Source organism: Olea europaea, chromosome 8 (assembly GCF_002742605.1).
Source record: "Olea europaea var. sylvestris chromosome 8, O_europaea_v1, whole genome shotgun sequence".
Lineage (NCBI taxonomy): Eukaryota > Viridiplantae > Streptophyta > Magnoliopsida > Lamiales > Oleaceae > Olea > Olea europaea.
Window position 1 is genome coordinate 6,834,462 of NC_036244.1, and position 11,774 is coordinate 6,846,235.

The window sequence follows — 11,774 nt, forward strand, 5'->3', positions numbered from 1 at the left end:
ATTTTAAAACCAATATCTGTCAAAGAGAGAAGGCGAGGCCCTCATTCAGCGTCTACTGGACATGAGGTAATCTACAATGGAAACCCTCAAGAATTATCTTGCCCACTTCATCAACGAGATAACTTACTATAAACAGGTCATTAATAATTAAGCACTCTCGGCCTTGAAGGGAGGCCTTAACATGAACATATTATTCTCAAGAGATGTGCGAATAAAAATCCTACAACTTATGATGAGTGGGTGGAGATGATGAGAGTTGAGATCGTCAATAAAGAGATGATCGATCACCGAAGTAGAGCAGCACAAGGGCTTCTGCCATCCTAGAAGCATATGAGAAGAAGACCACTTCGCATTTGGTTAGCTAGCAATGGACCCAAGCTGGACACGTCTAGGCTTTGTCATCAGCTATGCTGAACACAGTACAAACACTAACTTATGAGGATGTGGGGCCCAATGCCAATGCCGGGGTAGGAACACCAAGGAAATCGACTCTCAAGAGCAAAGGAAGGGGACGAGGATCCAGACATAGGCCTACAAAGGAAGTGAGACCATATTATACATTTCATTGTTTCTATGGCCATAACATAAGTGAATGCCGAGATGCCTCATGATCAGTACAAATGAGCAACTCTTGCAATGGGAGGGAGGAACAAACTCAAGAAAATCCACAGCGGCCCGTCCTTCTTGGAAGAGACGCAAAGCGAATAAGAGAGCATTCACCTCACAGGATAGGGAGAAAGACGAGGAAAGGCCCCTTAGAGTGCATAAATAAAGGAGAAATCACACTCTCACCATGAAAAAAGAGCTTCTTCAGGAGATTGACACGATTATTTGAGGCCCCATGTAGGAGGTAGTTTTTCGAAATGCAGAGAGAAATTATGCGAGAGAGGCTAAGAATCATCCTATGAACAGCTACATTGTTAATCATTCCTAGTAAACAGGCCAAATGGAGCCAATTGCAGTCATCGAGGACAACACGGAAGGTATACATTACCCCCCACTATGATGCATTAGTAGCAAGAGCTATTGTAGGCCTCAATGGCCTGAAAAGCATGCTCATCGACAATGAAAGTTCAATAAACATACTGTTTAGCTCTATCTATAACAAAATGTTGGTGGATCATGAGCTTACCCCATGATCGAGCCCCTATATGGTTTTATTCGAAATAGCGTCATCCTATGATAGAAGATTACTTTGGCGGTTGAAATGGGTGCACCCCCTCTTGTGGCTCGTCATTTCATGGAATTTTTGGTTATTAATCATAGGTTTGCTTACCATGGTGTGTTAGCAAACCCACCTTAAAAAAGTTGTGTGCTGTTACCTCAATTCACCACTTATGCATAAAGTTTCTCACTGAGTAAGGTATTGCCATAGTTCGGGACGACCAGATGGGGTCCAGGAAATGTTACCTCAACTCGTTGTGAAAGTCAGAGCCTCGTAATGTGAATGTGATTATTACGGATGTCAAGATGTTCGATGCTTCTGAACAAGGGTCTATTCCCGAATAGGGAGGAGACATCTAAATGTTAGAGGCCCTTGCTAAATGAGTCTCTCACGAAGAGCTAGCTCGCGGATCATCGATTCCAAGCCGCACATGGCTCCTATGGAAGAACATGGGAGTTTCTTAGCCAATTTCCAAGACCCTACCCAGGTACTATGAATAGGAAAAAATCTGTCCCATGTGGTAAAAAAGAGGAGCTGATGAGCTTCCTACGAAAGAACTTGGATGTCTTCATATGAAAGCACGAGGACATGGTAGAGATAGACCTAAAGGTTAACTGTCATCATTTGAATATAAATCTCGCAAATGCATCCCATATGCAAAATGGACGAGCCCTCAACGCAGAGAGGTAAGATGCGTTGAAGGAGGAAGTCGAAAAAGTTGAGTCACAACAACTTCATTAGAGAGGCTGTCTATCCAAAATGGATCTCTAACCCCATGTTGGTTAAAAAACCAAATGACAAGTGGAGGATGTGCATCGATTTTTCTGATCTAAATCGAGATTGCCCAAAGGATAGCTTCCTACTTTCAAGGATAGACCAATTGGTAATTCCATGGTAGGATATGAGCTACTAAGCTTCATGGATGCCTATTCTGGCTATAATCAAATCTCCATGTTATGAGCTGACGAAGAAGACACCTCGTTTATCACAGATAGGGGCTTATATTACTAAAAGGTGATCTCCTTTGGATTGAAAAATTTGGGGGCTACCTACCAATTGTTGGTAAATATGTTGTCTACTGACCTCATTGGCAAATATCATTGTGAAAATGGGAAAAAGTAGTCATGGAATTTGTTATAGGCTTCTCGAAGACCGCTAAGGAACACAGTATTATATAGGTAATTGTAGACAGATTGGCATAGTCAACTTTTTTCCTTCTAGTAAGAATGTACTTTAATATGGACTTCTAGTAAAAATTCTCTCAAATTGAGATCTAAGGTTCATCTCCAAATTTTGGAAAAGCTTACGAGGAGTTGTGATTGTTTACCATCCTCAATTGGATGGATGGTCATAAAGGACTATTCAAGTCCTAAAAGATACACTTCGGGCATGTGTAAGACTTGGGAAGTAGTTGGAAATCGCATTTACTTTAGTGGAGTTTACACATGATAATAGCTTACATGCTACTATTGGCATGGCCCTTTATGAAACCTCCGATGGTAGAAGATGTAAGTTCCCAGTTCATTGGGATAAAGTTCGAGAATACAGGATTTTACATCTAGAAATTATCACGAGAACAAATAAAACTGCAGTAGAATAAAGTTAGCGTAAGATAAACAAAAAATATATACAGATCATAAAAGGATATCAATGAAATTTGGAAATGGTGAGAAAGTATTCCTGAAAGTTGAACCAATGAAAGGGATAATGAGATTTGGCCATAAGAAATAATTGAAACCTTAATTTATAGATCTTTTCAAAATTCTAGACAAAATTGGGAACGTGACATACGATCTTACATTGCCACTTGATCTAATAGCAGGTAAATTGTATTTCATATTCCTATGCTCAAAAAGTACGCGTACGACCCAAAGCATATAGTAAAGGAACTGGACCGGGTAGATTTGGAGTTCTTACATTACTCCAAAACACTCATTCATGTTGTGATTGACTGTGTAGTCTAATCTTCTTACAAAAGGTAAGTTGATGTATCTAAACATCGACAGGAAGTGTGTTTCTTGTGGTTCACACCTTGAAATAGGACAGCACTTCTTTTTCAATGTGTTTTCCCTTCAAGCATATGGGGACATATCAAAGATTGGTTGTGAATCAGAAGGTCAATGATGATAATACTAAATGTATTTAAGTGGATGAAGAAAGAAGCTCGAGGCACTTTTTGGCAATCTAAAGCCAAGAAAATTGCACTTGTTTGCACTGTCTACCAATTGGATGGCGCAGAATAGAATGATTTTTGGGAATCTCAAACCATATATTGACAGCATAGTGAAATAGACTAAAACACATGTATACAAAATTTTGGTTCATTTTGAGTATCTAGTTTTGGGTTGATAGATCATTGTCGTTTGTACATCTTTTGATCTTTGTTTTGCCAGGATATGCCTAGTGTATTTGTACATGAGTTTTAATCAATAGAATTTACATTTACTGATAAAAGACAGGGAAGAATTGTGTTATGAAGAAACCTCTATTGCTATACTTGAAAGGAAAATCCATGTTTTAAGAAATAAATAATTTGTAATGGTTAGGATTGAGTTGCAGTTGCAGAGGGTGGAAGAATCTAGTTAGGAAAGAGAAGAAAGCCAAGCATTCAGAATTCTTCATTTGGTTAAGGTAATTTCGATGACGAAATTATTTTAATGGAGAAGGGATATAACACACTGAAATTTCCACTTCATTGGACTCACATTTCCATGACTCTCCCTCTCTATTCCCTCTCTCTCCCTCTCCCCCTTATTTCTCTCTCTCTCACCGACTTATAACAAACGTTTCTTTCTTAATTCTTTCACTCTATTTGATTGTTCTTCATTTCTTCTCACTCTCTCTACCTTTATTTCTCTCGCCCCTCTCACTCATTAACTCACAAATTCCCACACTTCTTTTACCACCGTTTTTCACTTGCTAATTGTTCACACTCTATATCTTATGCATTGTCCTTACTCTCTTTCACTCACGCAATCTTTCAATATTCACATACAACAAATTTAATTTTTAAGTATAGGAGGCAAATAGAGTTTCAACAAATTTTCTTCTTAGATCAAGTTTTACTCTTGCAGTTAGTTGAGATAGGACATATATGTACAAGTAGGATGCTCTTATACTATATTGTTATTTACGTACATCTCTACATGAAATGCTAATTGATCTTTAGGTCCTCTATAAAATGAAATGCAAGGTTTCCATAGTGTTTTTTCAAGAATTGCTTGAAATTATGTTTACGAGAATTATCACTTGATCATCGATGGCTCCTGATGAAATAATGATATGAGTTGACGAGTTTTAAGTTAATATCAGAATATGTATTTGGGTACTCGTGCCTTGCTGGGTATTCAATACCCATCCCTATGTCATTTACTGTTTGAAGTTGGTTCGAGTAAGTTGTAGGTGTGACAAAACAATGAAGGGAATAATCATGAAAGTCAGACAATTAAGTCTTTTGTATTTTTCTATGCAAACAATAACATTAGATTCTACTACATTTGCCCGAGTCCTGGCGAACTAAGCCCCGTTTGGTCCCTATTAAATTTATAATATATTTTTCTCTTTCTTCATTTTTACCACACATTCTCCAATAAAATAATATTACACAAATAAATAAAAAAATTCATTCCTTTTCAACCACATTCTCCAAAAAAATTACTATTTCATAAATTATAATATCAAATAACAGGGGCCAAATGGGGGCTAAATAATCTATCTAAAATATCGATGTTCAATGCCAAATCTGCTGAATATAATAAGAAAAAAGTTCAAATATTTATACATTAAAACTAAATGAAGAAAGAAAGGAAAATTAAAGATGATCAAACCCAAGATACATTTGTGCAATCAAATAAGAGGGAAAAATAACAGCATACATTATGCTTGGCTTTCTCATCAATTACTTTATTTTCTCATTCGACAAAAAAATTTCAAGAGTACTATTGCTCAAAAGCTACTTAGCTTTAATGTCATTTTCGCCCAATCTCTTCAAGCAGCATAGTTATCCTCGTCTGCGCAAAAATCCCATTGCCTGGTAGACATTATTTAGAGTAACATCTGCTATGGCTGATGCTTTATTGGCACCTTCTGCCAAAATGTCATCCAAGCAAGCAGGGTCAGACATAATTTCTCCGTATCGGACCTGCAAGGTAGGTAGAGAACCCAATAGTTCGTAAATCGACATGCTAAATTAACTTACGAAAGCATATTGAGTAAAGATCTGTTTCAGAAGCTAAAACCTGGATTGGGTGTAGGTGATCAATTAAAGCATCCGTAAGAACGATTTTGAATGTTCCCCAGTTCATATCTTGGCATTCTTCTGCAATTTCCTGCAATGATAAAATTTACTGAAATTTCTTGAGAAATTCCTTACAGGATGGAGAATAGCTGCAGGGGATTATATGACATCAGATTAAGCCACTATTAAAACTTAATTAACATGCCACTTCACTTTGTTAACAATCCACATTGCAAAACCAACGATGAAAACCACTCACACTTTAACTGAGTTTTGCCTAGAGTAATGAGGGGAAAAAATTGGAGCTGTCTAAGATTCACTTGCTTTGAACTATCTTTGGTTTTGAACAACATGATTTTGAACAGGAAAATCTGGTTCATGTGATGAATTGATTAATAAAGCTTTCACAACTGACAGCAACCAGAGTACATGTCCTACTCTACAGGGACAGGAAAGTTGATTAGTTACATGATGGCACTTCACAATCATTTTGCAACAAATTCCTTGAATTGAACCTCAAAATATTGGGTGAGAGGGTGTGTGACCACAGCAGTCAATGGAAGGAATGGCAAAGGTCTTCCATTTTATAACCAGATGACCAGTTGCTGAGACAAAAATATAACAGACTCCTTCAAGATCCCAAGTCAACAATAAAGCAAATGACTTGAGATCCGTAACATTAGCCTTACAATATGAAGATTGATTACCTGCTTTGTCTTGCCTGTAATGACCTGATAAACTGAAAGAAGATTGTTACATTCAGGCCTTTCAGGATTATCAAATTCCAAGCTGTAAAATTACCAACAAGTACAGAAAAGACTGAGCATATTATAGGTTTAGTCGACTCATGAACAAAAAGCCTCAGAAAAAACAGTAAGGGATATTTGATCCAAAGAAACATCGAAGTGTAAATTATATGGCAAACAAAAGCAAAGAAATCTAACCCAGGAAATGAGTCAGTCTTGCAACGTTTAATTTTGTTGGCAATTACCTACAAAGCAACCAAAGAAATCAATCTGTATTAAAGATCTGGTTATGTAAAGGAAATGAAGCTTGAAGTATCTGACTTTTTCAAACTCAAAAACAGAAACCTCTTTTACTCAGTATAATGAGCAGGTATCTCTTTAGAGAAAAGTTATGTAACTCTTCTAGAATTCTAAGATTTTTTCCTTCCATTCCAACAACAGATTGTTGCCAAAAGTCACAAAAGCATATCAAAACTCTCCTAAAATATAGACAGGCACTCCATTTTTTGAATAACTTCAGGTGCTTTTGCAAAATTAGTTTATCTTAAATAAATAAATTTCCTGTGAAAACAAGATCCTCAGAGCACAACACCACAGAAAAAGCTGACGTTATAATATTGTAGCAATTGATACATGAGAAATAAATTCCAGATGCTTCAATAAGAATGTGAAACATGGCCATTTATCAAAAGACTGAAACAAACAAGACTGGAATCCGAAAAAAATGGATAAAGCCCAATCTCTACATTGATGCCATGTAGCCCTATTAAAGATAATTAGGACACGAGACGGTACACATCAAGTGTCAGCTACCAATTCTTCCTAAGACTTTTGGTCGTATAATTCCATCTCTGCATCAATATTGCATTACTGTTGGAAAATGCAATCATATGATTGGGACAGTATATGTGAGCAATGTGTGGTAAGTCATATCACGAGAGGAAATATGGTATGGGTTTTCATTCATTTATTCCTGTACTTGTTTATGTGTCTTCCAAAGCTCCAATGCTCAATCCTTCCCAATTAGCCTTATGGAACAAAATCTCCAACCAATCGAGCAACAAGATTTTCCTTAGCTCCAGTTCTGTCAATTTTACTGTGCCGCTTCTCACTCATTTCACACTCATTATATTCAGATCATAAAAAGTTTGAATGCTACATAGTCTCTGAACATATTAAAACGAACTAAACATGAGAAGATCAAGAGAATGATCGAATATTACTCACATCTTTGGGATCAAGCAAGTTGATTCGTGATTGGTCAGAAGGTGCTGATTTCGACATCTATGAACAAAGATTAATATGCTGTTACATTAAAATATCTCAAATACAACAGTCACAAAGTCATTTGAGAAATCTCCATCACTTAACTGCACTACAACATGCCATTATCAGAAATGAAGAGGATTTCATGTCAAGAGAAAAAGTAACGCTACCCTCTCAGAGAAATAGTCATATTAATTATAAAGAAACCATGTTTGAAAAGCTTTAGTTACAAGTCATAAAGATCCAACAAAAATTGAAAACCTTGGAAAGACCATCAGTTAGGGACATCACACGAGCTCCAGCAGGTGGGATAAGAGGTTCAGGAACCTATATCAATGGAACCAGAGGGTAAGGTTTACTCCAACTTATCAGCATTTTATAAGCAGAAGTGAACCATATCGACCAAGTATCAATATACAAATCTGACCTTAAAAATTGCACCACCTCGTCTGCGATATAAACAAACTACTTAGTTCCTAGTGACAGGAAAAAATAGCATAGCAGAAAGAATATCTTTCCATCCCACCAAATTTTTTGCATTAATAGTTCTTACCCTCCTAATTTTTTCCACTTCCGTCCACCAAACAGATAGTTAACGCGCTCAGCTAATTCTCGAGTTAACTCTAAATGTTGCTTCTGATCCTCACCAACTGGTACAAAATCTGACTGCAGAGGAATGCTGCAATTTATGAGAATCATGCATTCAGGTGATTACAGTCTAGATGGATAGCCAGAACTCTAGAAGATCTGGGCATTAACCATAAGATAAATAAATGATTTCCTCTAAAAAGTTGAATTTACAAATAGTTCTAACACAATTCTATTTGAAGTCAACTTGATTGTTTACAAAAAAAATGCATTTTAAGTATCTCCTGTTGGAGTAGTACAGCAAGAATTGAGAATCACCTGATACAAGAGAATATCAGAAGCCATCAACACGGGATAGGTTAGAAGCGCAACCCCGACATTTTCATCCCCCTATACACAAAAGAAATGTATAAAATTACCCAAAATTAGCTTGGGATGCTATTATTAGAATATTAAAGTAAATGAAGCTCCAGGATGTGGTTTCCTTTTCCACAAAATGGACATCATAGATACTGGGAGGACTTGAGGTTTTACTTATCCACTGTCAAGTGTCAACCACAGGAAGTCTAACGCAGTTATGTTTCAGGATACATTTGTTCCATTTAGCAGTAAGAAGTGAATATAAATAAATAAAAATTCCTCTGTAAGGTGTAATTTTGGCATAAAACTTATACAATGTTATAGCTTAAGCAGTTCTTTGTCAATTTCACATAAGTTGACCAAGGAACAACCATAAATAAAGAAACATAAATTATGATTAGAGAACAAACAAGTACAAGAAAGCAAGCTCCCAAGTAGACAGGAAACAAAGAAAATCCAAATACCAAAGAGTCTTCTTTGAGTTATTTTTCCTGTTGAGCTGCTAATAGTAATATTTTCGAGTAGAATAGCAAGATTTTTTGAAAACTAAATACCAATGTCAAGAAGATTTTGCAAAGATAAATATGGAAAGGGAGCAGCATACGATAAAAACATACCGCCTTTCTCGATTTTTCTTTAAACTGAATCATCCTGTTGAGCCAACCAATTGGGGTTGCAGAACTCAGCAGCCACATCAATTCTACATGAGCACGAACGTGAGACTGCACAAAGACTGAAGCCTGTCCAAGGAAATTAGAGATACAGCCATGCATATGAATATTATGGTGAAACAACCGATAAAAAGTTCGAATAAAAAGCTATACCACAAAGCACTGCTGCGACAGACCTTAGAAGTGTCCACACCACATGCCAAATAGAGAGCTGCTGTATCTCTTGTGGCTTTTGATAATTGCTGAGTATCATATGGCAAAGTTATCTGCAACAGACAATCAAATTAGGCAATGATAATCAAGAATATATCTTCAAATTATCCTATTAATATTAAACCCGAGACTTATTCCTTGATTCAAGTAGAAGATATAATACTAACATATTTCACTCGAGGGTGGAACTGATCAGAGTATTCATTTTTTCAAGGTCTACTTCGTTTGCTTGGTTTATAACAATTGTATCCTTTTAAATGTCATCATAGAATAAGTGCAACATGCCACACTTGCGACTATATTGTTGCTTGCCCACACACTGCAATTCAGAACATAATCGAAATTACCACTTAACCATTCAGATTCGCAAATTGCTTGATCTGGAGTAATTGAACGGGGAAAAAAAGGCGGAAATAAAATTTAGGTTTTGAAGATGTTGATTCTCAATTTGAGCTTAACGTTTGGTTATACTGATTTTCTTAGGAAACTCCTGTGTGACATTTACATTCTGTATTACTGGGAGAATTGTTTATATCAAGAAGGTAAACGGGTAGTTTATAAAAAAGGACATTTTAAAAATCAGAAGTTTCAATAAAGGACGAGAGCAGTTTAACATGGGAACACTGACTACCTAACATGTTGCTGTGTAAGAATTGATTAAATGCTAGCTGGAAATTTCACCAAACATAGTGCAGTAAAATTGCAATACACTCAAGTTTCAAATTTGAGAAATAACATAAACAAAGCAATATTGAAAACTTCGTCACAAAATAGTACATACCGCATGGAGATCCACAATGAAAAAGAGTGTCTCATACGTATTCTGCACAGAGAAAATTAGAAGCATGTTTGGTAAAAATGCATTCCATAAGCACATTAACTAAATAAAAATACTGCAAGACAATCAATGTACATGAAAATTCCAGAGTCATGCAAGAGCAATTAAACACATTTTACCCAGACTTTGCTGATGCAATAACCAAGCAATTCGCTCATTATTGCTCTGATATTACAATAATTTGCCACATAGTATGCATGTTCTCTCTCTCAACACACTCTCTTCTTTCTTTTGGAATTTATACACAATTTGGTTGGTTTTTATGCATATTAGTGAGCCTGACCTGTAATGCAATCCAATTCTTTATGGCCCCTAGATAATTTCCAAGATGAATTGATCCCGTGGGTTGAACACCAGAAACTATCCTTTTCCTGTGAAACAAAGGAAACAATTAATTGATTATCATATGTGAAATTGGTATTGATGTGCAGTGCAAATGTCCTTCCTCAAGAGCAAGTTTGGATGAACTTAAAACTTGACTTAGGATTCTATTTAAAGAAGAACCCAATAATTACTAGTGAAAAACCAGCATTATACAGCCATATCTGACATCAGAAAATATGCAGCAAAGTCGTTTCTTGGAACAGTCCACCACTATGTGGTTTTCAATAAATCAAAATATTCAATCTTTGGAAATAAACGAATTTAAATGAACTCAAACAAAAACCAATTTCAACTCAAATAGCAGTTCCAAAACAAATAGATTGGGAGTATAACTTACTTTACGGAGCTTGAGGAAATGTCGGGTGTGGCAGGTTCCGAGACTGAGACAGTGCAAAGGTATCGAAAATTCCGGCCGATTTGTAGATTCCGCTGCCGAAATTGACCAGTACTTTTCAAGTTTTTGCTCAAATGAACGGCACTTGTCCTACAAAAACATGAAGCAAGGGTATTGCATCAAAAAGAAATTTTGTGAAAGTATGTACCCAAAAAAATAGTCGTGAATGTACATTGAAGAAGTAAATAGTGGAGAAGTGTTGGAGAAGATGAAGAAGCGAGAGAGAAGAGAGCGTTCCATGGCTGCTGCTGCTTCCTTACACCCAACTTTCGAGCGTTTTGAGGATATGGAGATCAGAATTTGCGTCCGAGGTCCTCAATCTCTGTACAAAGCTCAAATATATTCTTAATCTTCAAGTCTTGGCATAAGAGGGTCCTTTCGTATCATACATTGTGTACTCAGCCCATTTGGTTCTAATTTTTGAAGCCAAAAAGTTAAATTTTTTTTATCGTTATTTAATATGATCAGCTATCATTTTTTACTTTTTCACTCACAAGTAGACACATTTTTCTCTCTAATAATCAAAAAATTGATTCTAAGAATCAGCATCAAACATATCCTCAATATGTCAATTTAACCTTAGTTTAGATGGATTCTCTCAAAAAAGACCCATGCTCCTATAAATATAAGTTTCTGTTGAAAAATAAGTTATTTTTATATAAATCTATGTATGACAAAAAAAAGTTCATAATGAAGAAATTTTAACATTTAATATTAAAGGTTCTGGTTCTTGTTTCTCATCTCTATGAAAGGTTCAGTCGATGGAAAATATGAGAGATATTCTTGAATTTTGCAAAAATTTTAGAGACACCCCACACTTATGAAATCATAATAACCTCCCCTATTTATAGTTTTGAGGACAGCATACACTTTCTTACTACATTTTAAAACATTTATAATTTAAAATGAGGT

At 36.0% G+C, this 11,774-nt stretch overlaps 1 protein-coding gene across 1 annotated transcript; it reads right to left on the reverse strand.

Moving 5' to 3' along the window:
• Positions 1-4,890: 4,890 nt before the first annotated feature.
• On the reverse strand, positions 4,891-11,129 carry LOC111398676 (tryptophan--tRNA ligase, chloroplastic/mitochondrial). Its single transcript, XM_023025701.1, has 15 exons — positions 11,035-11,129; positions 10,806-10,952; positions 10,368-10,455; positions 10,028-10,069; positions 9,210-9,299; positions 8,980-9,102; positions 8,321-8,392; positions 7,968-8,080; positions 7,842-7,863; positions 7,676-7,741; positions 7,376-7,432; positions 6,347-6,393; positions 6,110-6,191; positions 5,404-5,493; positions 4,891-5,306 (listed from the first exon to the last, which is right to left on the reverse strand). Exons 1-15 carry the CDS (start codon positions 11,100-11,102, stop codon positions 5,166-5,168), a joined length of 1,248 nt encoding a protein of 415 aa, XP_022881469.1. The 5' UTR covers positions 11,103-11,129; the 3' UTR covers positions 4,891-5,165.
• Positions 11,130-11,774: the final 645 nt, after the last annotated feature.